The sequence below is a fragment of the Acipenser ruthenus genome, chromosome 2 (genome assembly GCF_902713425.1).
Source record: "Acipenser ruthenus chromosome 2, fAciRut3.2 maternal haplotype, whole genome shotgun sequence".
Taxonomy (NCBI): Eukaryota; Metazoa; Chordata; class Actinopteri; order Acipenseriformes; family Acipenseridae; genus Acipenser; species Acipenser ruthenus.
The window spans coordinates 102,980,647-103,008,172 of record NC_081190.1 but is presented as its reverse complement, the minus strand read 5'-3'; the positions used below and the strand labels follow the sequence as shown (position 1 = coordinate 103,008,172).

The 27,526-nt window shown below is 38.6% G+C and overlaps 1 protein-coding gene across 1 annotated transcript in view; it reads right to left on the bottom strand.

Annotated features, from left to right (window-relative positions):
* LOC117409448 (G protein-coupled receptor kinase 4-like) overlaps positions 1-27,526 on the bottom strand; it is a 65,273-nt gene that overhangs the window by 17,569 nt on the left and 20,178 nt on the right. The window contains exons 2-3 of the mRNA XM_034015528.3: positions 19,643-19,738; positions 1,658-1,770 (exon numbers count right to left, since the gene is read on the bottom strand). Coding sequence (XP_033871419.1) covers positions 1,658-1,770; positions 19,643-19,738 — 209 coding nt within the window. The remainder of the gene's footprint in view (positions 1-1,657; positions 1,771-19,642; positions 19,739-27,526) is intronic.

Sequence of the window (27,526 nt, the reverse complement as noted above, 5' to 3'; positions counted from 1 at the left end):
TGGATATTTCAAATTGTATTAAAAATTTTAAAAAAAGGATTGAATACATTGAGCTCTGCAAGACAGTAAGAACAAAATCATGAAGAAAGCAAAACAAAGACTAATTGTCAAGGAAAAAACAGATTTTAGCAATCAAACAAGGAGGACGGAACCGTCATCAAGAACCGCAAATTGATTTTGAAGACTTTTACAGAAAATTATATTGATGAAAAGAGCAACGTAGCAGATGACGAAGATGAGATGGAAAAAAACGCAAGACGAGGAATAAGTTCCAGACGTTCTACCGGAAGAAGTGAAACATGCCATCAACATGTTCATATGAAGACAGGAAAGGCACCCGAAGAAGATTATTATTATTATTATTATTTATTTCTTAGCAGACGCCCTTATCCAGGGCGACTTACAAGATATCACGTTTTTTACATACAATTGCATTATTTTTTTACATTATTTTTTACATACAATTACCCATTTATACAGTTGGGTTTTTACTGGAGCAATCTTGCTCAAGGGTACAGCAGCAGTGTCTCCCGCCTGGGATTGAACCCACGACCCTCCGGTCAAGAGTCCAGAGCCCTAACCACTACTCCACTGCGGCAAAACGATTGACATTGTGAAAGAAGGCGGTGAAGAACTGACAAAATACTGGTTGCATATTTTTACAGATTGTATAAAGCAAAAGAAAGTGCCAAATGACTGGAACAACACATCTATGATACTTTTACATAAGGAAGACCTCAAAAACTACAGACCTATTATCTTACTTCCTATAATCTACAAAATGTATACCAAGATACTCGCCAACAGACTTCAAGATAAATTTGACTCGGCACAATCAAATGAGCAAGCAGGATTCAGGAGTGGATTTAGCACAATGGATCATCTTCAAGTTGTACAGCAAGTGATTCAAACCAGCAATGAGTACGAACTATCACTTTGCTTGGGATTCATAGATTATGAAAAAGCCTTTGACTCTGTTTACACAAGATCTGTATTAATCTCTCTGAAAAAACAAGGAATTGAGAAAACATACATGGTCAGCACCATATACAAGAATGCAACATCCACAGCAAGACTGCATAAAAACAGCAGCAAAAATCAAGATTAAAAAAGTACTTCGTCAAGGAGATACAATTTCCCCAAAGCTCCTCACAGCCATCCTAGAAGACATTTTCAAAACACTGAATTGGAAAAATATGGGGCTGAAGATCAATGGAGCCCACTTGAATCACCTGTAGCTAGAGAGGACCTCACTTATCTGTCATGACACCTGCCAGCACTGTGCCTGATCATAGCTAGAAAGAACCTCACTTATCTGTCATGACACCTGCCAGCACTGTGCCTGTGTGCCTGATCATAGCCACAGAGAACTTCACTTATCTTTCACTTTACTCTCAAAAATAAATACATTAATAGTGCCAACCAAACATCTCTGAGGCATAATCAAAATCTGAATCTCAATTATAAAGATTAGCTATTACAAAATAATAAATTTTAATTCAAAGGAAACTGTCTCTTTGCTTCACCACAGGTCATGTTATGGCTTGGGTTATACAGTCGGTGCTACTGTAAACTTTCTGTCCAGACATTGCAGCATCATGTCTAATAACTAGCTGTACAGTAAAAGTCTGAAGGAGGTCAAGGGAAAAGCACTTACCACGGCGTCTAAGAACTCAACGCACCGTTTCAGCTCTGGCCTTGTATCGCAGTAATGTCGGAAGAGAAGTCTCCCAATCGGTTGCTTCTCACAGAGACTGGAGTAATCCCTTTCTGCGGGAAAAAGAAAAATACGCCTCACTATATAAAGTATGAAGGTTAAATAATTAAGAGTCTGAATATACAAAAAAATACAACAAATGGTTTCCCATAGCGTTTACAACAGTTCGAAGTTTGTACAATTGTATAACTTTTTAAATGTTCTTTTTATAGTGCAGTCTCTTATAGTTTGTTTGAATTATTAGATACACACTATTTTTAGACCTAGAAAAGTAACACTTTACTCACTGTGCATATTCTCCATGTTTGTTTTGTTCATGTGTTATTTTTGCACTCAGTGAGTATGTTTGCTCAATGCTGCTGTGCTACCATTAAAAGGAGATGTAAAATATTTAAAAGTAAATGTAGCTTACAAAAGAAACCTTTTGTACACTAGAAGAATATTGCAGTTTTCCAGCTTCTCTAATTAGTGTTTTAGGTTATATAAGGGCAGCAGTGTGGAGTAGTGGTTAGGGCTCTGGACTCTTGACCGGAGGGTTGTGGGTTCAATCCCCAGTGGGGGACACTGCTGTTGTACCCTTGAGCAAGGTACTTTACCTAGATTGCTCCACTAAAAACCCAACTGTATAAATGGGTAATTGTATGTAAAAATAATGTGAAATAATGTATAATGTGATATCTTGTAACAATTGTAAGTCGCCCTGGATAAGGGCGTCTGCTAAGAAATAAATAATAATAATAATAATAATAATAATAATATTCATACTGCATACAGTTTACTCTTTGTTTAATTCAACAATAGCTAGATTTATCCTGGATTAACATTTCAAAAGGTTACAATGTGATATGCATGATGATATGCAGGTCATAAGAAGATAGCATCACGATACACACAGAGAGAAATGCCAAAGATTACAGACATATGAAATGTACATTTAGTCATTTGGATAAACACACTAACGAACATACAGTTTATCTACATACAGTGCTATGTATGTACAGTAAGTACATTTCGAAATTGTGGTACACAGTGTATGTATGGGCGTTGTTGCCGTCAATATGCTTCCTCAGTGTGGGATGTTTGAAAGTAACACTTCCCTTACAAAAGACGAAACACGATCCCATGATAAGTGTGTTTTTCAGACTTCAAAAGACATGTGTGGTCACATCTGAGGAAAATACAGTAGATCAGAAGGGATGCTGTTCTGCATTTATTCGTCAGTGGGTCCTGTCTCCTACTATGGAGAACCAGAGGGGACAGTGGGTTGATTACTGCGAGGCAAAGAGATCTATCAAGGTTTCCACAAACCTTGCGCACCCCGGCCATTCCACACAGCGCTCCAGCCCAAGTTCCACACGTCCACAGTGACGACCTCTCTTCTGGTGATACTGCCCAGCGCTAGAAGGAACGGCTGTTTCTACCAAGAGAGTGCCTTTAGACAGTGATGAGACACTGTCAATAGGCGGTCATGATGTTGAACCAGACCTGCAGAGGACGCATGTGCAGGAGACCCAATGGAAGGGTCTGGGAAGCTGAAAGAGCTCAAAGCAGGTGGCTATTCTCAGCACTCTGCCGTCCGACAGCATGGCCCTGGAGTCCAAGCACACTCCTAGATAGTAGACTGTTTGGGAAGGCGTTAGTTGACTCTTCTGACAGCAGGCACAGCTGTGCCAGTCTTTACGAGTCTTCACTGGTTTACGAGGTGGTCGTTTGGGAAGCAGGCAAACCAGCTCCTTCGCGGAGAGAGCGCTGTAGCATCTCGTCCACCGCAGGACCAAACATATGCCCTGGTGTAAATCGGGGCGCCTAACAGCGTGCTTTGTCCCTGTCAGGCGCATGTGCCTGGGAAAGCCCAAGCTGCCTACGTGCAGCTACCAGTGCAGCCAGATCCTACCCACAGCCTGCCCGCTGATTTTGGACACACGGAGCAGGTTTTTGTTAACCAGGCGCAGCTCATCCAACTGGTGCGGTGAGGGTCTGTGGCTCTCAGAAAGGGACCTCAGCAAATGGGACTGGTAGGCTACCAAGATGCTGTTATAATTGCCTAGGCTCGCTTGAGGATTACCTCAGAGACCCGGCACTGTTTGATAGGGCAGGAGTGATAAATTAGGCGCCTGGACCAAGTCAGCAATAGAAGCCCAGCTTCTCCGTTTTATGCACCCTATATAGAGCATTCATTGACCGAGAAACATCAGGAGCTATTGCCGGATGATCCCAGGAAGACTGGATTTCAAAAAGAAAATCTGGGTGAACAGGGGAGGGGATACAGGAGAGGCAGTAGGCTCATCATTGAAAATCAACTGCCTTGTTTCATGTTCTGTAGGCCAGGGCACTTGCAAAATCGCAGTGGCCCTCTTGATCAGCGGTAGAAGCTCTGCCGACAGAGAGAGCTTAACTGCAGGGGATGTGCTGTCAGACTCCACCTCCTCAGACAGGAACCTTTTGCCCACCTCCTCAGAGGCAGCAATGGACAGTATGTCCTCCTATGGCCAATTTGCGCTCATAGCCCCCGGGGACAGCCGGGACAGACGGCGCTGAACGTTCACATAGTTATTGCGCGAGGACAGTTCCTTAGTGGGAAACAGCTGCCCAGAGCTTTTCCCATCTGCTCAGAGTCAGCCAATCGCTTGGAACGGCGACTCTTCTTCCTCTGGGAAGGGGAAGCAGAGGAGGATGAGGAGGACCGTGATGACAGTTTTCTGCCTGGGCTACTCTCCCGGTTACGTTGTCGCGCTCTCCCTTGGCCCATAGGGTGAGGACTCTAACAGAGGGTGATGGGGGAGAGCGCTGAGCAGGAGTGAGGGACACAGAGTGCTCTGTAGAGCTGCGGGATAAACGTTTCTCAAGCGTGTGCTTGGAGCCACTGGCAAAACCACTCAGTCAGTACCACACACGAGACTGAGGGAAGCCTGCTTGTTAGAATGGTACCAAGAGCCTTTGTAATGGTGATGCTAAAGGCTGTCACCAAAACGGCATCAAGATACTATGGATGAGATTGCAAGCAACCACAACCAAAGCGTCTTGGTCCTGCGCAGCGCTGCTGAGTATGCGTAGTCTGTAAAAAAACACAACAGAAAAATCTTTCTCCACAAAAAAACAGTAATAAACACTTACAGAAATAATATAAAACATCTCTTATTTTAGCTAAAAGACAAAGAGAAATAAAATAACTCCAGTCGGAGCTATGCAGCCTGGGGGAGAGCACAAAGTCAACAGGCTGTAGTGCACAATATACGCGGAATTAGTAAACCTATCATAGTGTTAGGTAATATTGCATACATTTTTGTAAAACACAATAATCTTTGAGCAGCTTTGGTATACAATATTCAGGTTTCGGGTCTTTAGGGGGCAAATACCCACACGGTAATGATTACATTTCATACTTGAAAGGGAACCATATATCCAGAGAATTTAAGAGTCTCGATAACTAGCAAGTTAAAAATATGACATACGCAAGTACAACCGTCTACATTATATCCCTGTCGTCACGGGATACAAATATATCTAATAAATCTTTACAACCTGTTCAATAATTTGTCACTCAGTCTAGAAACCTGTTTTTATCAACATAACTATGCCATCACATTTTCACTCTTTTGGAATTTTGTGCGCAGGCACAATTTGTGCTCATATACATACAATATATATTAAAAAAGTTAGGTTTCTTAGGGTGAAAAAAAAAAAGACCAGTCTCACTATTCCGCTGACCCTTGCTTTCAATGGCTCAGAATGCAGGTTGTTGGCTTTGGTCAAAATCCATTTCTGTCTGTTGGGTCAGTGTGCCAGCCTGTCTGCTCAGAGCAAAGAATTTGTCATCTAAAAAAAGTTATTGCTAAAAAAATTTGGAACAGGGCATGTTCCAGTGAAAGGTTAATCTAAGCCTTATTTATTAAAGCAGAGACCAATTTCCTTCTACTAGAGAGCAAGACTGAAATCGCTTCTAGCAATGCTATTCAACAGCTCTTACAGTACAGTTTGTGGAATTAAACTATGAGCCCACAGGCAGAGGTTAATGTCTTTCTTAATGACAAAATCCAGTGCGTCACCCGGTCCCTTGCGTGTTACATTCCTGATTGAGAATGTGGCTTTAAAAATAAATCCCAGCAAATCTTGACATCCATACAGAACTGCTTAATTAAAAATAAAATCTTGCAAAAAACAGCACTAGCTTTGTAGTGATTGAAGGCATGTCAAGACGAAGCAGTGGACAAAAACTGGAGGGAAGAATAATTGTTAAAACTCATTTGAAAACTTTATACTTCGTGCTAATTCAGTTTCCACAGATTGCCTTCTACACTGACAATGCACCTCCTGTTCTCTTGAAAGTAACATGCCTGCTTTAAGCTGAAGGACATTTAAGAACTTTAAAATCTACAGCACCAACCGACGATTTAGTACTGTGGTGAATATTCTTTTGAAATATTCTCAGGGCAGAACGCCACCTTAAATGGGAACCAGTTTTGTTCAACAAACAATTGATTTTGGTACAATTGTTAGTTAATAAATTAAAAAAGTGTGTGTGTACATGGATACACACTCACTTCTCTATTTGTCCATATGGCGGAGTGTCCCGCCCCTATATATATATTTATTATTATTTGTATTTTTGTTTGTGGCGCAGATCAAAGCGCCGCGTATTTGTTGGAATTGATTCAAAGTAATGAGAACTGGAATTGGAATTAACCCCAACCCTGATCTACACCGTGGCAACACTTTAATACAAAAAAAAAAATCAGAAGAGAAATGAAATGTGTTGGTGGACTGTGGAGGATTGTCCCGCCCCTATATATATAAACACTTTTATTTGTGTTTAACTTTACTTTGCAAATTAAGAACACCCTTCTGAACCATAACAGGATGACATATATTAATGAGCTACATCTTGACATTGTGAAAAATAACTCATGTTAAAGACAGGCCAAGCACGGTTTATTCCTTTTCAATTAGTATACATTAGTTCTAAAAATCATAAGCAGGGTTGTATATTATCACAAAGAAATACTGTATCCGGGTAAGCAGCTTTCAGACTGACATGACATTTGTTTACACCAAGTTAAGGTAACATTAGCCATTTTAGTTCAGATCTTGGTCCCAGCATGCCATTGTTTATTAAATGTAACCAATTGAACCCCTGACCAGGTCAAATTGACCTAAATTAGGCCGGTAATGGACTGGCTGTCCAAGACTGCCTACACCAGGTGTGGTGGTTGTGCTATAAAAATGAAAATGCAGAACTTTCTTTCCATGTTACTGAGCTGTACTGTATTTTTAATTATTCTGAAACACTGCACACAGTTACCTAATAAAAATAGAGCCTTTATGCAAGGGTGTTCAGAGGAGGCAGTCATATAAAAATACACCATAAAAAAATAAAACATGCATTGAATGCGAAACCTCCACAGCAGTTCAAGTCTCACTTTAGTTATCAATAGTTACAGGTAGGGTATTAACAAATGCATTTTCATATGACTCATTGTTAACCAACTCCACAGATAATTTATTCCACAGAAGTGTCCCACAGTGATTATATAAAACCATATCTCCTGAATAGTGTTCATGATGTCTGGTGTTATTCTCACAAGCGATCCATCAGTCAAGAAAGAGCTCAATGTATTTTACTGGAGACACTGTCCATTACAAAAAATACATCAAATGGTATGGCTGCAGAGCTTCTCATGGTTCTGCTAGGGTTCCTTCACTACAATACACTTTTTTGGTAAGTATTGTACTTCATGTCAGTCAAACACCTTCTGGGAACGAAACATTGTGAATTTTACAACTACTGTATATACAGGCCCTTAAACCATTTCCCTACTCCCGGTTCTTCCTTTTAGTTTTTTTAAGTGCTCAAAAAACTGAAGAGGACTGCTACTGTATCTAACCCACACCCACACCAAGACATCTCAATATAGGAGTACATTACTGGCATTTTAAAATGCTTGGTAACTAACAAGGCTAACATTACGATTTATGTCAGCGCTGTTTACGTAGCAATTGAGACCAGCACATAGGCCAACAAAGCTAGAAATTAAGTACTCCTGAGCACCCAAATTACTCACTGAAGTACAGAATTCTCATAACAGACCATTTACATTTTCAAGAGAAACTGTTTCAATTGATTACCATTTATTTTTGTTTCATCCAATCAATACAAAACACCAGCTGGCCAAGCAGTTGTTTTTTAGTGTTTGTTTCATTTTTGTTTTCTTCGATTTCCTGTTGACCCGTTATCTTCGTGTCTCTTGCTTTTTTTTTTTCCAACTGTGGTTTTTCTTCTTGCAATTGTAGCCACTTGTTTACTGTCAAGCCTCCGAAAAGATCAAGTGTAAAACTTTAAAAGACCTCTCACAACAATGTGTATATTTATTCTGAGTTCAATATGTCATGTATTGATTTATTGATCAAAACTGTACTTAGGCAAAAATAAGTTCTGCCGTGTATTGTGCTATATAGCTGCACGGATCAAAGTCCTCCACAGCCAATCAGCGTGCAGCATCCGAACATTCAGTTTTATAAAAAGCGGTAACGCATTAAAGCAATCTAAAGTAACCAAGTAAATGTGGCAATACAGCTAGATCAGTGGTCCTCAAAGCCATGCCCGCCAGGCCAGACCATCGTGCCTGCGGCACCTGTCCTCAGCACAGGTGTCGTTGTCCATCCATCAACAGTCCAAAGCACCTTTGACCATTGTGTCATAGTCCAATATCTGTGTTCTTGTGCATATTTTAGCCTTTTAGTCTTGTTCCCCTTTCTTAACAGAGGTATTCTTACTGCAACACATCCTTTAAGTCCTGATTTCAAGAGTGACCTTCATACTGTTGATATGATGGACAACGACACCTGTGCCTTCTGCCAGTTCTGTTGTCAATTCAATGCTTGTCTTCTTTCTATTCCTTAAGGATATTATCTTCAAGTATTGCTCATCCTTGTTAGACAGCTTTTTTGGGTCTTCCAGTCCTGGGTTTGTCAATTACAAATGGTTTTTCTCTGTACTTATGATTATGCTTCGGATACCACACCTTGAAAATCGAGTGATGTGAGCTATTTCACGCAATGTTTTTCCTTCTTTATGCAAGTCAAGGTTGTTATAATAGTAGAAAACACTAGTGGAGGCTTTGAATAAATTGTTGATGCTCATAATGCATCAGAGTAGATAAATGCACAGCAGTGTGTATGTATGTATAGTATATATATATATATATATATATATATATATATATATATATATATATATATATATATATATATATATATATATATATATACACAGTGCCTTGCAAAAGTATTCAGACCCCTGACCAATTCTCTCATATTACTGAATTACAAATGGTACACTGAAATTTCGTTCTGTTTGATATTTTATTTTAAAAGACTGAAACTCAAAATCAATTATTGTACGGCGACATTGGTTTTATGTTGGGAAATATTTAAGAAAAATAAAAAACTGAAATATCTTGCTTGCATAAGAATTCATCCCCTGTGCTGTGGAAGCTCCCAGTTTACACCGATGAAAGAAATTGCCCTAATGAGGACACAATTACCTTACCACTGGCCTCCACCTGTGAACCATTAAAGTTGCTGTCACATTTTCTGGATAAAAACCCCACTGTTGAAGGATCATTGTTCAGGCTGTGAATCTAAAGGAAAATGAAGACCAAAGAGCATTCTACAGAAGTTAGAGATAAAGTAATACAAATGCATAGATTAGGGAAAGGGTACAAAATAATATCCAAGTGTTTATGGATATCCCAGTGAGCACAGTTGGATCAATAATCAGGAAGTGGAAAGTGCATCAAACCACCCAGATACTGCCAAGAAAAGGCCGTCCCTCAAAACTCAGTGCTCAAACAAGAAGGAGACTTGTGAGAGGAGCCAAGACAGGCCAACAATCATTTTGAAGGAGCTACAGAGTTCAGTGGCTGGGAGTGGAGTAATGGTGCACCAGTCAACCATATCAAGAGCTCTGCATAACACTGGCCTGTATGGGAGGGTGGAAAGGAAGAAGCCGTTACTCAAAAAGTACCATCTGAAAGCACGTCTGGAGTTTGCCAGAAAGCATGAGTGACCCAGCTGCGATATGGGAAAAAGTTTTGTGGTCAGATGAGACCAAGATAGAGCTTTTTGGCCAAAACTCAAAGCGCTATGTGTGGCGCAAACCTAACACTGCCCATGCCTCAAGACACACCATCCCTACAATGAAGTATGGTGGTGGCAGCATCATGCTGTGGGGATGCTTCTCATCAGCAGGGACTGGGCTTCTTGGTTAAAACTGAAGGAAGAATGGATGGAGCAAAATACAGAGAAATACTGCAAGAGAACCTGCTTCAGTCTGCTAAAAAACTGAAGCTTGGGAGGAAATTCACCTTTCAGCAGGACAATGATCCCAAGCACAAGGCCAAAGCAACATTGGAGTGGCTCAAGAACAAAAAGGTGAATGTCCTACAGTAGCCCAGTCAAAGTCCTAATCTCAATCCCACTGAGAATCTGTGGCACTATTTGAAAATTGCGGTCCACAAGCGTCGTCCAACCAACCTGAACAACCTGGAGCAAATCTGCCAAGAAGAATGGGCCAAAATCACTCCGACACTGTGTGCAAAGCTGGTACATACTTACCCCAAAAGACTTAAAGCTGTTATTGCAGCGAAAGGTGGCTCTACCAAATATTAATGTGTGGGGGTTGAATACTGATGCAAGCAAGATATTTCAGTTTTTTATTTTTCTTAAAAATATTTCCCAACATAAAACCAGTGTCACCTTACAATAATTGATTTTGAGTTTCAGTGTTTTAAAATAAAATATCAAACAGAACGAAATTTCAATGTACCATTTGTAATTCAGTAATATGAGAGAATTGGTTAGGGGTCTGAATACTTTTGCAAGGCACTGTATATACATACATATATATATATATATATATATATATATATATATATATATATATATATATATATTACAAAATAAACATGGCCATGAGGTTTCTTCTACAAGAGCAACATTAGAATCTACCGCGGGGCCAGAAGCGTTAGGACAGCTGCAGGATCAAGCATGGAGCCCCATCAGAGTGCTCAGCACCGTTGAATTTACATAGGCAGGCAAGCACACATTTTATACCACTGTGGAAACCTATTTTGCAATTGTGAGTGAAGATGGAACAAGCTGTATGTGTATAATTTGTCTTAAAGTCCTCCCTAATAAAAGCTACAACTTAAAAAACGGGCATTACAGTACAAAGCATCCAGAATACAAAGACCGGTGCCAGAAAGAAAACAATAGCATTGCTTAAACTTGTTTGAGTTTTCAACAAAGCAAAATTGTGATTTTTTAAAGATGATGTAAACAAAGACTTTGAGTATTTTCCCCAGCTGTTGTGTGTAAAGCTGCATCCACATCAGCAGCGAGCAAAGTCGCTTTGACAAAATTTCGCATCGCTAAAATATAATCTGTTTTTTTTTTTCATCGCACGACTGGAATGAAACTGACCAATCAGAAGCAAGGTTAACACCCTTGAAACACATCAGAACACACACTTCAAAACACATCATGTCTGAAAACAAGTTAATCATTTTATGTAGTACCATTCGTCGTGGCTTACAGGTGATGCATTTAGCAGCACCGAGATATTTTCTTTCCGATTATGCAAGTTGCATAAAGATAGGTTTATTAATAAGCAAAAATAAACCAGACCATACATGCAGTCTATATATCCAGCATTTAAATGAAAAATGGGCACTTTTGCTGGCTGAACATGTGAACTAACCACCTAATTTTAAGCTATGTGGTTTTTGTTTTTGGTTTGTTTGCTTTTATGATAAATAACGTTTTGTTCACTAAATTGTTCTGTGGTACAAATCAGTGACAAGAAGAAGGTCTTTACATACGCATAAAGTGAACATATACATAAAGAGATTCACCAAACAAACAAAAATATTATCGAGGTCCTACTATTCTATACATTGTAAAACAAAGCCAGCAACATGTTTGTATTCTATGTGACACATCCCAACATTACCAAGATCATAGTTTGATTATGAGCCATATCTGTTCACCGGACTGTTTTTAAAAGGAAAAACTAAACCATGGCACACAGCCTTGTTCTGTGTGTACATCGATGCAATATCAACAATAATTGCAAAGCATATGACATGGTTTATTTAGATTTCCAGAAAGCTTTTGACAAAGTCCTGCATAAAAGATTGATACTCAAACTGAATGCAGTAGGGATTCAAGGAAATGCATGCGCATGGATTAGGGAGTGGTTAACAGAAAGTGGTTAATAGAAAACAGAAAGTACCGATTAGAGGAGAAACCTCAAAATGGAGCGAGGTAACCAGTGGAGCACCACAGGGATCAGTATAAGGTCTTCCTCTTCCTAATCTACATTAATTATTTAGATTCTGGTATAGAAATCAAACTTGTTAAATTTGCAGACGACACAAAAATAGGAGGAGTGGCAAACTCTGTTGCAGCAGCAAAGGTCATTCAAAGTGATCTAGACAGCATTCAGAACTGGGCAGACACATGGCAAATGACATTTAATAGAGAAAAGTGTAAGGTACTGCACGCAGGCAATAAAAATGTGCATTTTTATATATCATATGGGAGATACTGAAATTGAAGAAGGAATCTATGAAAAAGCCCTAGGAGTTTATGTTGACTCAGAAATGTCTTCATCTAGACAATGTGGGAGAGCTATAAAAAAGGCCAACAAGATGCTGGGATATATTGTAAGAAGTGTTGAATTTAAATCAAGGGAAGTAATTTTATAACTTTACAATGCATTAGTAAGACCTCATCAAGAATATTGTGTTCATTTCTGGTCACCTCATTACAAAAAGGATATTGCTGCTCTAGAAAGAGTGTAAAGAAGAGCGACCAGAATTATTCTGGGTTTAAAAGGCATGTTGTATGCAGACAGGCTCAAAGAATTAAATATGTTCAGTCTTGAACAAAGAAGACTACGTGGTGATCTGATTCATGCATTCAAAATTCTAAAAGGTATTGACAATGTCGACCCAGGGGACTTCTTTGACCTGAAAAAAGAAACAAGGACCAGGGGTCACAAATGGAGATTAGATAAAGGGGCATTCAGAACAGAAAATAGGAGGCACTTTTTTACACAGAGGATTGTGAGGGTCTGGAACCAACTCCCCAGTAATGTTGTTGAAGCCGACACCTTGGGATCCTTCAAGAAGCTGCTTGATGAGATTCTGGGATCAATAAGCTACTAACAACCAAAAGAGCAAGATGGGCCGAATGGCCTCCTCTCATTTGTAAACTTTCTTATGTTCATCGGACTACTACTACTACTACTGGTACCACGAAGAAAAAAATAATACTACGAGTACAACTGTACAATTACTACTAATATATCATAACAATAAAACTGTTGGCTATAGGTATGTTCAATAACTCTGATCTATAGATTTTATTTTACAACAGAGTTACCGGAGGTCTGGGTGGTAACCTTTTATCAAAACAAGACCTGTTTTGTTTTGTAATGGGACAGCCCATCTCTAGTATATCCAATAGGAATGCACGGGCAGGGTTATGAATTTATTTCCAGTCTTTTGGATCGTTTCCAAGTCGTGTCTGGTGTGGATTGACATTCGGCGACTTCGCTGGCTCATGTCCAGTGTGGATGCAGCTTTAGACGTGAAAATCCACACTTAACTGAGCAGTTCCCTACCAATGTGTACACAAACCATATCACAGAGCTGGAACATAAACCTGACCGTCGCTTCACAGACATCTTCCAGTTTGAGTCAGGATGCTCCTTTCCCAACAAAATGTGAGGGAATTGGTTTCCAGTAGTAAACCGTTTTATTCAGATAAGGCAGCTGTAGAGTTGCTCGAGCTTAGTTCAAAATTATCTTTCTTTGCTACAAATCCAGCAACAAGAGTGCTGACTTTTGGCTGCAGGCGCCAAGAGATGCAAACCCGTGTCTGGCATCTTAAAGCCTAAAAATACTTTGTATGTTCTCAAGCACATACTTATGTAGCTACATTTTCCGTGAAGAATTTTGTTAAAAACAAACTGTGCAATCCGGACTGCCACCACATCCTTTCAACCAAATTACAAACGTCTTTCTTGTGCAACAGATCAACAAGCCAAGGAGATTATAATATATATCATGAAGTGGAACGAAATTTATTGGATATTTCAAACTTTTTTAACAAATAAAAAACTGAAAAATTGGGCGTGCAAAATAGGTAAATTTCAAAATATCACTGTCCTGGTCACAAAAGCAAAGTTTGTGGGGAATAATAGCCATTTTCTATACTTTCTAATAACACTTACTACCCAGGAACAAAAATTGTGTTACATAGTGTAATTGGAAACAACTAAATTTATATAAAAAATAAAAAAGAGCAGGGGTTATAGTCACTGTCCAGGTTTATTTTATTCAACTGGCCTAGCTTGGAAGAATGGGTGCAGAGCATCCCAGGAAAGAAGATGTTACTTCTTTATATTTAGTGGTGCCCATGGATATTAGCCCCATCATGGTTACAAGAACGATCTTGTGTGTACGTCCTTTAATGATGTTCTGGTGTGCAGACCTGGAGGCAGCCTGCATAATAGGAGACTGAAAGGCCTCAGTTTACCCTGTGGAAGTAGGCATCATGAAGAACAAGGAACACACCAGGCAGGTCCGAGATACTGTTGTGGAGAAGTTTAAAGCCGGATTTGGATACAAAAAGATTTCCCAAGCTTTAAACATCCCAAGGAGCACTGTGCAAGCGATAATATTGAAATGGAAGGAGTATCAGACCACTGCAAATCTACCAAGACCTGGCCGTCCCTCTAAACTTTCAGCTCATACAAGGAGAAGACTGATCAGAGATGCAGCCAAGAGGCCCATGATCACTCTGGATGAACTGCAGAGATCTACAGCTGAGGTGGGAGACTCTGTCCATAGGACAACAATCAGTCGTATACTGCACAAATCTGGCCTTTATGGAAGAGTGGCAAGAAGAAAGCCATTTCTTAAAGATATCCATAAAAAGTGTCGTTTACAGTTTGCCACAAGCCACCTGGGAGACACACCAAACATGTGGAAGAAGGTGCTCTGGTCAGATTAAACCAAAATCGAACTTTTTGGCAACAATGCAAAACGTTATGTTTGAAGCCTGAAATGTGGCAAAAGGTCGCAAAGTTCAAGGGGGCCAAATACTTTCGCAAGGCACTGTATATATATATATATATATATATATATATATATATACACACACACACACACACACACATATACATACATACAGTACTGTGCAAAAGTTTTAGGCAGGTGTGAAAAAATGCTGTAAAGTAAGAATACTTTCAAAAATAGACTTGTTAATAGTTTGTATTTATCAATTAAAAAAATTGCAAAATGAGTGAACAGAAGAAAAATCTACATCAAATCAATATTTGCTGTGACCAGCCTTTGCCTTCAAAACAGCATAAATTCTTCTAGGTACACTTGCACACAGTTTTTGAAGGAAGTCGGCAGGTAGGTAGGCACAAAGATCTTGGAGAACTAACCACAGTTCTTCTGTGGATTTAGGCAGCCTCAGTTGCTTCTCTCTCTTCATGTAATCCCAGACAAACTCGATGATGTTGAGATCAGGGCTCTGTGGGGTCCATACCATCACTTCCAGGACTCCTTGTTCTTCTTTACGCTGAAGATAGTTCTTAATGACTTTCGCTGTATGTTTAAGCATGATGTGTCTTTCATCTCCTGCAGTAAGTTTCCTTGGCCGACCACTGCGTCTACGGTCCTCAACGTTGCCCGTTTCTTTGTGCTTCTTCAAAAGAGCTTGGACAGCACATCTGGAAACCCCTGTCTGCCTTGAAATTTCTGCCTGGGAGAGACCTTGCTGATGCAGTATAACTACCTTGTGTCTTGTTGCTGTGCTCAGACTTGCCATGGTGTATGACAGCAACCGCACCTTGTTAGCTGAGTTTGGCTGTTCCTCACCCAGTTTTATTCCTCCTACACAGCTGTTTCTGTTTCAGTTAATGATTGTGTTTCAACATACATATTGAATTAATGATCATTAGCACCTGTTTGGTACAATTGTTTAATCATACACCTGACTATATGCCTACAAAATCCCTGACTTTGTGCAAGTGTACCTAGAAGAATTGATGCTGTTTTGAAGGCAAAGGGTGGTCACAACAAATATGGATTTGATTTAGATTTTTCTTCTGTTCACTCACTTTGCATTTAGTTAATTGATAAATATAATCTATTAACATGTCTATTTTTGAAAGCATTCTTACTTTACAGCATTTTTTCACACCTGCCTAAAACTTTTGCACAGTACTGTATAATATCTATATATATTATATTATATATTATATATTATATATGACACACACACATGCACACACACCCACACAAAACAAAAACCAAACAAAAACAAGTGCACAGAGGTTTAATGCTGGGGTCATTCCACAACAAATACCATGCCATAACACTACCATCCGAGTACTGAGACGTCCTGGGCAATATTCACAAAGCATTGTATTTAGTAAATTGAAAAAACTAAATACTAAAAGTCAGTTGCACTGCTGTGTAATTGGAGCACCACTCCCTCACATGCCAGACAACAATGATCACCCTTGTCAGGGTAAAGGGACAAAAATAGCATTCTCAGCTATAAAGATAACACAAGAATGCAATTCAAATGAGATACTAAAGAGAAAATGCAGGAGACTACTGAATGGCCATCTCATAGTGTTTACATCATTCAGAATTCTCTCAGGCTTTGGTTTTATTGTTGAACGCTGCCCTTCTAGGAGTAGACAAGAAAGGGGTTAAAACATTTTTAGGATTCTTGGAATTTCACTGTATAACTGTGACAGAGACAGAATGATTCTTGGTGATAAATCTCCCTCCCGACCTGTGATAGCGCTGTGTACAGGGAACAGAGTGCCCTGGACTGGATGGCCAGACAATTTGTTCCCAGGGTTAGGTGGAAGTCGGCCATCTAGAAAGGGGGCGGAGCTATGGTACACTAAATCATCGACCCTGAAGGGAAACTATGTGGCAGCCGCGGATTGGAGGAGCGGTTGCACTAGTTAACCAATGGGTCATGATTGACGGTACAAAAGGGGACGTAGCGAAGTGATCTGTTCCTTTGTATGGTTAAAAGCTGAACCGGAAGGAGAATGTGTATTGTAATCATGAGTGTTTTGTTTGTTTTGTAGTCTCTAAGGAACCACTTTGTTTGTTGTTATTAGACAGCTGAACACGATCCGGAGCGATCGCCAAAGGCTAGCACTTACCCAGACATCACTGCAACAATTGTTCATGAATAACTGTATTTACACCATGAGCACTATATCACTCACAGTGGACTTGTGTTTGTGTTTTGTGTTACATGTGGGTGTTTATTATTTCGGGACCAACCCGTGGATTAAAACATATTAATACACGCCGCTGCATTGCCTGTTCTCATTGTTATTATTTACTGTCTGTGTCATCAGACCATTGGAATACAAATAAAATATCACTGCACCTGGATTATCATTGTCTGTTTACTGATCACAGCTGCATTCCTGCACCTGAACACTGTTGACCACTTTGCCACAATAACACATCTTTTTTAGCCTTTATAACCTGTATTGTTGGAATATACTGTTGTGCGACACGGCTGGGATAGTCTGCTGTTGCTAGAGGCAGCAACGCTGCTATCATGAGCCTGAATTTTATTTTCTCTCAACACAACTCCCTACAGGAAAAAAAAGAGAAAAAATAAATAAAAAGAGATCTACTGAGTTTAATTATTTTAAAATGTTGAGTTTTAGTGCTCATATTAAAAAGGAAATCGAAAAGGCCAACGGCTCCAGCCAGGCACAGTGTTGTCAGGGGCTACAGTATATGTGATTTTAAGAACCCTAAGCAATTTGTATGTCTGAGTGTTTGATCCTGTAAGACTAGATGTGTATGCAATAGACTATGTAAAAATACTGAATATTAAAATGAATACCATTGCGCTGTGCAATTACTACTGTATAAACACCAACATCTGCATTTTACAGGAATATTTCTGATAACACCGAGACAAAATTCTAAACGTTTAAAATTTGGATAACATTTAAATTCAGAAACACTAAAATATCACTCCTAGTTAGGGGTTAAATACATTATGTAATCTTAGTGACATTTAAGGAAATCCTATCTATACGCATTTCAAGTTAACTTCAGCAATTATGTTGTTACACTACATTGTCTCCACAATATTTCTGAATGTGGTTCTTTAGTGAACTATAGCAAAACTTTCTGGCCTGGCCTGGTATAAGACCTTTAGCTGCATCATGACTGTTTTCAAAACGTTTCAACAAAACCAAACCAACGCAGCCGAGGCATGACCTACAGGAAGAGGAGGTGTCGCTATGCAACAGGCTTCAATTATTATTATTTTTTTTTATGATGGTGCTCTTGCAACACCAACCACAATACATCACTTCCTGTCTTAACCAGTATAGAGCATTTTAAAAAAAGACTTCCAGTCAAGCTCCTTCTGGTGAAAGTGGACACCTCAGACAAATGTACTACCATAGGGTTTATTTGCAGAAACTGCCACATTCCGTCGGTAAGGTAATTTGGTCAAGTGAAAGTTGCACGAAGCAGTCAGAAGATGAGATAAAAAGTGCCAAAATAGTGTGTTTTTATTTGAGGCTTCAGGTGCAAAAAACTGGCAGGTCAAAAGGCAGAATTCAGCATCACATTCAACAAATAAACAAACAAGGCTATTTTTAACACAGACACTAGAGAGTCTTATACCAGCACTTAGGTTGTGTTTAGAGGGTTTGATCTGCACCTAAAGAGGTGGTCTCGGTCCGTTTGCACATAGGAAACTAACTATACATGGTAACTTGACTCGGAAGTAAACATTTCACATATGGTTTAGTTCATATTAAGTAGATTAGTTCGTATTAAGTAACTAAGTAGAACAAAAACAGCCTTCATTTTCTGTCCTGGTCAGTTTTTTTTTTTTTTTTTTTTTTTATTACAAAACTGCATTACCGCAGAGAATACTAAATTGCTTTACATAACCAATAATGCTTACCAACTCTAAATTATTATTTATATTTTTACAGATGTTGTTGATGAGTTGACAGATCTATCTGATGGCGATCTTCAAATTACGCACCCTGATACACAGGCTGAAAGTCCCGTTATGTCAGTCAGACCTCAAACAGGTAGAATGTTCACCGGAGCGGAAGGGTTAAATGGGAATACTAATAGCGGACCTATTTTATTCAGTCTGTCTTTTTGTACATTTAACATGTTTTAAGATGACAATATAAAAGAAAATAATGAGATAATGCTTTATCAAAACGCAGAGTGAAATTGCATAGCCGACCTGTATAACAACATCAGGTCCTGACCCAGGTAGGTTCCAACCCGGGTAATGCATGCCAGTGTGAAAGGGGCTTTAGAATACTCCGCTACTCAATATGAACAACTAGAGCCTCAATCTCCCCTGAAATGATCCCTCTTCAGGTATTTATACCGTTCCTAACATTAGACCCTCTCAGGTAAGTATTTTTTTTCACCCCCCCACAGCAATTTGTTACTTTTTACATGTACAATAATAAGGAGACATTATTTGCAATAGTGTCCTTATGTTTTAAGGTAAGGCAATAGTGATGGTGTGTGTTTTTCTTTTTTCTCCATTGCATTCACCCACCCACCCCATGTGTATCAAATCAATGGTAATTTTTCCAAATTTGCATCAAAATTTATTTGTGTAAATGCTGGCTTTAAATAATATAAACTTTTAGTATTAATCACATCTCATAATACTAAACACCATAATGAAGACTGAAGTTGAACTAGTTTTGGCAGGTCCCACAACGTTGACCTGTTAAACCTAGTCCTTGTTGCTGTACCAGATCAGGGGCCTTGGGAGCGAGCCTGCATGCCCATCACCTACCTATTACTCGCCTCAGCTCCTCACACAGACTGATATGTGGCAGCCTCAGCATCTCCTTCCATTTCTTACTGCGGCCATTCCTCTTACCACCGCCACCTGCATTGAGACAGAAAGCAACACAGTCAGGGTGGAGCTCATGACATCTTTCTGCTTTAACACACCGATTAAGAACCTGTACTAAACGCAGTTTCATTACTGCCTACAACCAACTTGATAATATATTTCTGACCCAGACATTACTCTATTTATATTAAAAGTATTTTATTAAACATCATGTCCAGTTAAACTATGATGGATCGGTACTTGGAAGCAACTACACAAAAACAAAAGAAAAAAAAACGTTTTTCTTTCGTCTGCCCTTCCACAGAACGGACAGCTTTCAAAAGCACCAAATCTTTTACCCACAAACAAAAGGAAGTCATTGCATTACATCAAATTGTTCATGATTGAAAGCCAAAAATGTGTTTGGCTGAGGGTGAACATGCCTTCTCCACAGGGTAGATAATTAAACCTGAACCCTTTTTTTCAAATCATTGCCATTCCACCAAAACAGTTAAATATGTACAGACTCGTTAAGCTTAGTTTACTGAAGAACATTACGATGGCTTTTGTGCTAGTTAAAACCAGCAGTACAGGTATGTAGCATTCTTTTTAGTGTTTAAGTACATTTCAGGCTAAAGTACTGGTATGAGCAGTGCTGTGAGACAGAGAATGTACTGTACTGTGACTGTACAAAGTAACAGAAACAAAAAAACACATTTAAAAAGTCAACTACATACATACATACATACATACATACATATGACCCTGAGGAATGGCCATTATTAGAATAAAAATATATATATATTACATTTTGTATAAACATTTCTTTGCAGAGTAAATAACAGCTTGGGTAAACTATGACACTGTACAAGTACCAGCTATCTTTGGTAACCTTTTAAAAATAGAACAGTAGTCCATGACCCTTTAGTCCTGCTTGTTACTGACATATGTAATGATGATGAATGCAAAAGGAAAAGCTATTCAAAGAAGAGAGATAAATCATACGGGGAAATTAAATTAAACAAGGGGAGCAGATAGACTAGGATTTCTTAATCACAATCATTGGTGAGCAATTTGGTAGACACCCTCTTTGCCTTCTTCCTCCATACGGCAACTATTTATCCTAATTTAACATATACTGCACCTCAATTTGACTGAGACACCAGGCCCTGTCCACACTACATAACAGATCGAGAACCGTACTCAAACGTTTTTGATAGTCGTTCGCAACTCCTTCAGACGCCTGTTCTGAGTACTGTATTTGTAATGTCCACATGCCAAAACATACAGGAAAGCATTTTGGGATATTGGAGGATACACAAAAAAGGCATAGTGTGGACAGGGCCCAAGAAACATGGGTTAACACTTTTTTCTCTGGATACTCTCTTTTCTGTGCAACTTCCTGCAGTTCCACTCTAACAAAAAATGAGTTTGGTGTTATATATCTGGGATAGCTTCATTGTATTAAATACGTAACACCAAGGATGTACAACGGAGTACCTAGGTTAAAAAAAAGAAACAGCCCAACATGGCCTTAATTTATAATCCTCTTCAGTCATTGCATGCATAACTGTACCATGTTAAGTTTCCTATCTATTTTATAATGCATAATGGTTTTTTTAGAATTTTGAACTTCTCACAGAGTTCACACAAACTGGTTTTATATACACCACCGGTCAAAAGTTTTAGAACACCTCCATTTTTCCAGTTTTTATTGAAATTTACGCAGTTTAATGTCTCAATGTACTCTGAAATTAAAGCATAGAACAAATAAACAATTGGAGATAAAAAAGAAATCATGGAATCGTTTTGTTTAACAAAATTTAACCTACATTTTTTACTCAAAGTAGCCACCTTTTGCAGATATAACAGCCGAACACACTCGTGGCATTCTTTCTACAATGGAAATCAAATATTGTTCGGAAAGTTCTTCACAACACTGTTGCAGAAGTTCCCACAAATGTTTTGCACTTGTAGGTTGCTTTGCTTTCACCCTTCTGTCCAGTTCATCCCAAACCAGCTCGATGAGGTTTAAGTCTGGAGACTGTGCTGGCCATTCCATGATTTGAAGCCTACCGTCTTGTTCTTTTCTTCTAAGGTAGTTCTGACATAGCCTGGAGGTATGTTTTGGGTCATTATCTTGCTGTAGGATGAACCCCTGACCTACTAGGCGTATACCAGAGGGTATTGCATGGCGCTGCAAAATGCTGTGGTAGCAGTTTTGGTTCAGGGTGCCACTCACTCTGTGCAAGTCGCCGACTCTGGATCCAGCAAAAGAGCCCCAGACCATCACGCTTCCTCCTCCATGTTTGACAGTTGGTGTCACACACCGAGGAACCATCCTTTCACCTACTCGACGGTGTACAAAAACCCTGCGTGATGAACCGAAGATTTCAAATTTTGATTCATCGGTCCATAAGACCTTCTTCCAGTCTTCAGTAGTCCACTGGCGGTGCTTCATGGCCCAGGCAAGCCTCTTTTTCTTATTTTGCCATCTTAGCAATGGCTTTCTTACTGCCACTCGACCTGTCAAACCTGCAGCTCGAAGTCTTCTCTTCACAGTTGAAACTGAGACTTGCTTACTTCGACCAGTGTTAAGCTGTGCTTGAAGCTGTTGTCCTGTGAGCCGCCTATCACGCAAGCTGTTGACTCTCAGAAACTTGTCTTCTGATTCTGTTGTGGCTTTGGGTCTGCCAGACCTCTTCCTGTCAGAGTTTCCTCCAGTTTCCAAGTGTCTTTTGATGGTGTAGGAAACTGTACTCACTGACACCTTGGCTTTCTTTGCCATTTCTCTAAAGGAAAGACCTACACTTAAGGGTTATAATGGTCTGTCTGTCTTCCTTTGTTAATTGCCTTTTTCCCGCCATTATGAGAGCAATATACTACTTCCTGCAGTACAATACTGTCCAAATAATGCTTAAGAGGGTGTAGTAACACAGTCTGTTCCAACACTGCTTTTATACAGACAGAGGGTTTGTAAGTAATCAACAAAAGTTGGGACACCTGTAGGAATTGTTAGCATCAACTTTCAAGGCTTATTTTACTTCCATTGCTGCAGAACAGCTGTAAGCTGTTAGCCCATTACTTGTTCCCTGAAAAAGGCCTTTTTGTATAACTCTGAAATGTACATTATTTTTCAGTTTTTGGTAACCTAAACTTTTTTTTTAACCTCTGGCAGTTTACCGCTTACCTTTGTACCATTTCAGGTTATTCACTGGACTTGAACTGCTTAAATTTCAATAAAAACTGGAAAAAAATGGGGGTGTTCTAAAACTTTTGACCGGTAGTGTGTATATATGTATATATATATATATATATATATATATATATATATATATATATATATATATATATATATATATATATTGACAGAATTAAAGCATGATAAGAATATATCAAATCACAAGGCTTACCAGTCAACCTAGTCCAAGGCTGCATTCACACTGGGTCAGCTTCGTTTAATTTGAAACAATGTATCAATTTGCTTGCTGTTCACCAATGCACAAGTTCGTTTGTGTTCACAATGCAGTTTTCAAGTGCACTGCATTCATTTATATGATCTGTGAACTGGATGTTTACAATATCCTGCAATGCATCTTGGTATCTTGAAAGATGATTGATGCATTGGTCCGTTTTTTAATAGCATGTTTTACATTCTTGCATATTGCTGTGGAAGAAAGCAGGGGGACTAGGGGAGCACTTTGATAATGTAATTAATATATTTGTTGAAAGCCTACAGTAGGAGAATAATGCAGTATTCAGTTACGCAACACTGCACTGGTGTCCTACTGCAGGCACTAAACAAAGTCATTTGAGAAAAGAAAGTTTTGTACAGTTCGGCTTGGATTTTGGTGTCGGACCAAATTTCTATCAGAGCTTCAGTTTCACCCACTGTCCATGCAAGTTTAGGGTTACCAGATTTCCAGAGTGAAAAACTAGGACATTTTTTTTTCTCTTCAATTTACTGACTCTGAAGGCATTAAAATAACAGTATATAACAACGCAATAACAGTTTAAAAATTAAACATCGGGTTTATATTGCAGATCATAACAACTAGTTATGTTCTTTCTATTGTCATCTAGACAAAACATGTTAAATGTACAAAAATCCAGATTTAAAAAAATAGATCAGCTATTACCATTTAAACATATGGTGTACACATAATCGGAATGGTTAAACAAATAATCCATGAGATTGTTTATTTTATTTTTGAATGGCGCTAACACACAACCTAATACATTACTCTGCTATTAACCTGCTGAGCACACCGATACAGTTTTGTACTTGAATGCGAGGACAATCCCAGTTCTCAAGAATGTATTTTAACCCCCCGCAGGCTGATAACTAAACCTAAACTAACAAGGCAGCTGCATTGTTTGCTGTCAGTACTATTTGTGACCTCAATAAGGAATATTCAAATGATGATCAGGATGTGTTTAACTCAGGCCTACAGTAAGTGGAAAAGGATGAGAAATAGAATAAGTTCAAATGAGGAATTGAGAAATGACTCATAACTGTTTTGGAAATAAATTCTGAATATCATCTATGTGTACTGTACTGATGGACGAATTACTATTTGAATAAGTAGCAGAAACATCTTTCTTCAAAAGAATTTTGCATGGTATACAAAAAAAAAAAAGGGATTTTACATTTATAAAAAAAAAAAAAAAAAAAGCATGGAGCCTATATGTAATCAAGTAACTAAAATCTACTTCCAGCAACAGATAAAACTCGCACCACACACAGGAAACTACATGAACAGCGTTCTGAAGCTGAGAAACACAGGCACACCCAAAGCTCACACATGCTGGCCTTTCCATGAACGGTTTCAACTTAAGAATCATTTTTTGGCATCAATCAGCAAATGTAATTGTGTTAGCTCCATTGTGTAAACAAAGCAGCTAATGATCCGAGTTGAAGGAGCAATGTATGCTTCCAGAACTCTCTCTACATGAAGAGATGCATTCCGAAAAGCTCATCAGGTACACAGACAAGTTTAGAAAACAAGCAAACCAATAAGTTATCCTTTTCTACAGCTGGTCAAAACTGTTTAGGATGACAGCAATATCAGGTGAAAGAGTTACAAGCAAAACTAAAAATTGGAGAGTTGGGTTACAAACTGAGTTTGTTTTGTTTGTTGCAGCCCGATTTAGAAAAGCAGAAACATAAAACAAGATCCTGCTGCTGAAGACACTCACATTATGTTACAGGATACAGTATGATGAAATGATTATATTTTTATTTTGCTTTAAAAAGAATCATTATACTGGTATCATAAATAACTTAAAATACACTTTCTTCCAATGATAAACAAAAACAGCCTTGAAGTACAAACTAGATTTAAAAATAAATAAATAAAAAAGCCTTTCGGTGTGTCATTCCTGGCATTTAAATACTTGGTCAGAGTGTGCTGTACTGTGCCAAATATCCTCTTGGTTATCCCCCCAGGACTACTTGAAATTTCAATTCAAGTTATGTCGTTTTCCCCCCAAAGAACAACTTCCTGTAAACAATATCTGGATCTTTTTTTTTTGTTGTTGTTGTTTTTTTTTTTTTTTTTTTAAGGAAAACAGTTTTTTAAACAAATTGGCTTTGTTTGGACACCAATTAATCCAGACAATATTTTTAAAGTTCCGAGTCATTTTTCTGCCCAATACATCAAGAGAACTTTGAAGAAACACATCTGGCAGTGAGTAGGAAGGCACCATTGCAATTTCCGGATATATAGTAGTATGACATATCAGATGGTGTATCAATAGACAGTTCACACATTTCATAATTCAGCCTCATACAGAACATCCGCCCATTGTGCATACAGCAGGAGTTCTCTTACACAGTTACTTTTAAGGCAGAATCATCTTACCCCATGTTGTTAAATTGTGCAACTATGGTCCCAATGCTTAATACCATTCAGCAGTCATTGCTATTTAAAACCTGCCTTTTCAGCTTACATGCACTTGCAACAGTTCAATGCAAATTTCATATCTCTGAAAATAATACAGCCAGGAGACTGTAACTTTGATTAATGTAATGTAGTCTTGATAATTACAGAGTCATTTGCTAATATGGCATGGTATGACAACAGCTACTACCAGATTGTGCTTATATCTAAGGCAGCAGGGGATTAAATAGCCCTACATGGTTCTCTCTTATGGTTATACATTTTTTTTTTTTTTTTAAAGAGTCCTGTTATGAAACACTAGGCTCACTATTGTACTACACACCCCTGTTCAGCTTTAACAACTTCAATGTGGCACCTATTTCCATTCCCCTCTGATGTCATACTGTCCATCTGTATAAACACAACAGCTTTGAAGAGAACACCTCCTCGTCTCACCCAAGTAGGGTGGAATGCATTTCATGTTTTGTAATGTTCTTTGTGAAATATAGTACGAGGTCAACGGGTCATGTCCTGTAGACATCAGCTTGCATCCTCTAGGTGTTTACTGCTAATACTCCCTTCCTTCTTGTAGACACTGGGAAAGGCAGAGCATCCTCAGTCTGTTTAGCATATGATGCAAACAAAGTGCAAAATATCTGATGCCATAGAAAAACAACATGGACACATAACCTGTACCTACCAATCAGCCAATACAATTGTGTGTTTTTAAATGACCTATGATATGTGTTGTAATATTTAAAGAATACAGTTTATGCTATTTGAGTGTAGACCCATATACAGTACTGTGTGTTGGACAAGATGAACCCTAAACCCTTTCACAGTGCAAATACTAATATTATTATTTGTTTATTTAGCAGATGCCTTTATCCAATGTGACTTGCAGAGACTATGGTGTGTGAACTATACTGCAGAGTCACTTACAACAAGGAGGTTAAGTGACTTGCTCAAGGTCACACAGTGAGTAAGCCAGGATTTGAACAGCAGGCCTCCTGGTTACAAGCCCTTTTCTGGACCACACAGCCTCCTATAACGCCAATGCACTGCTGACTATTGTATTACTTCTTCAGTGAGGCAGGAAAATCAGCCCACCATTGCTTGGCACAAAACTACTATTCTTTTTGGTTTTTTTAAAGCAACTCATTTGGGGAATATAAAGAATCTGGTACAAGTCCTGTTTCCCACCTTCTGCAATTATGAACCAGTCAACTATTACCAGGGCAACCATGAAGTCAGAGGGTGGAGACGAAAACAATCTCTCAGATGTACTGTTCCTGAACTGAAGTGCAGAACTGTTTAATGATGAATACAGAACAGAAAGCAATAATAACAAAAACTGGAGAAAAATCTGACAGTAAAACTTGCATTTAAGGGCATACATCATTAAGTTATGTTGAGGGAAAACAGATTCTAAAATTCAAGTTGACCGAACACTTTTATAAAACAAAAAAATTGCAATATGTAAACAACATTATACAAGGAAGCAATTCACCAAGTGAACCACCTTCTTGTAGAGTGCAATACTGTGTAAACTCCCAGATAATTCGCAAATATTTTCAGTAGTTTTTCTCCCCATAGATTTAGTTAAGGTCAATAATAGGACAATCTCCACAATTTAAATAAATATTTCTTATCTCTTTCTGGCAAGTACAGAATTCAAAGTGCTGTTGCATTCCTTTGGGTATTTAAAATTTCAGAGAAATGTACGTGGCTTTCACAGATCCTATTACATTATAAATATTGTTTCATAGTTTCCTTCTTAATTGTGCCAAGGAATATTTCCCAATGTTCTACACAACTATAAACACCATCACCCCAACATCAGTATCAATATTATTATATTTGAAAACAGGCTACAAAATGCTTCATATTTGGACTTAAACCAACCATCAGTTTTTTAAACCCAAACTAACAAAAAAAAGCAGTTTAGATATTGGAGTTC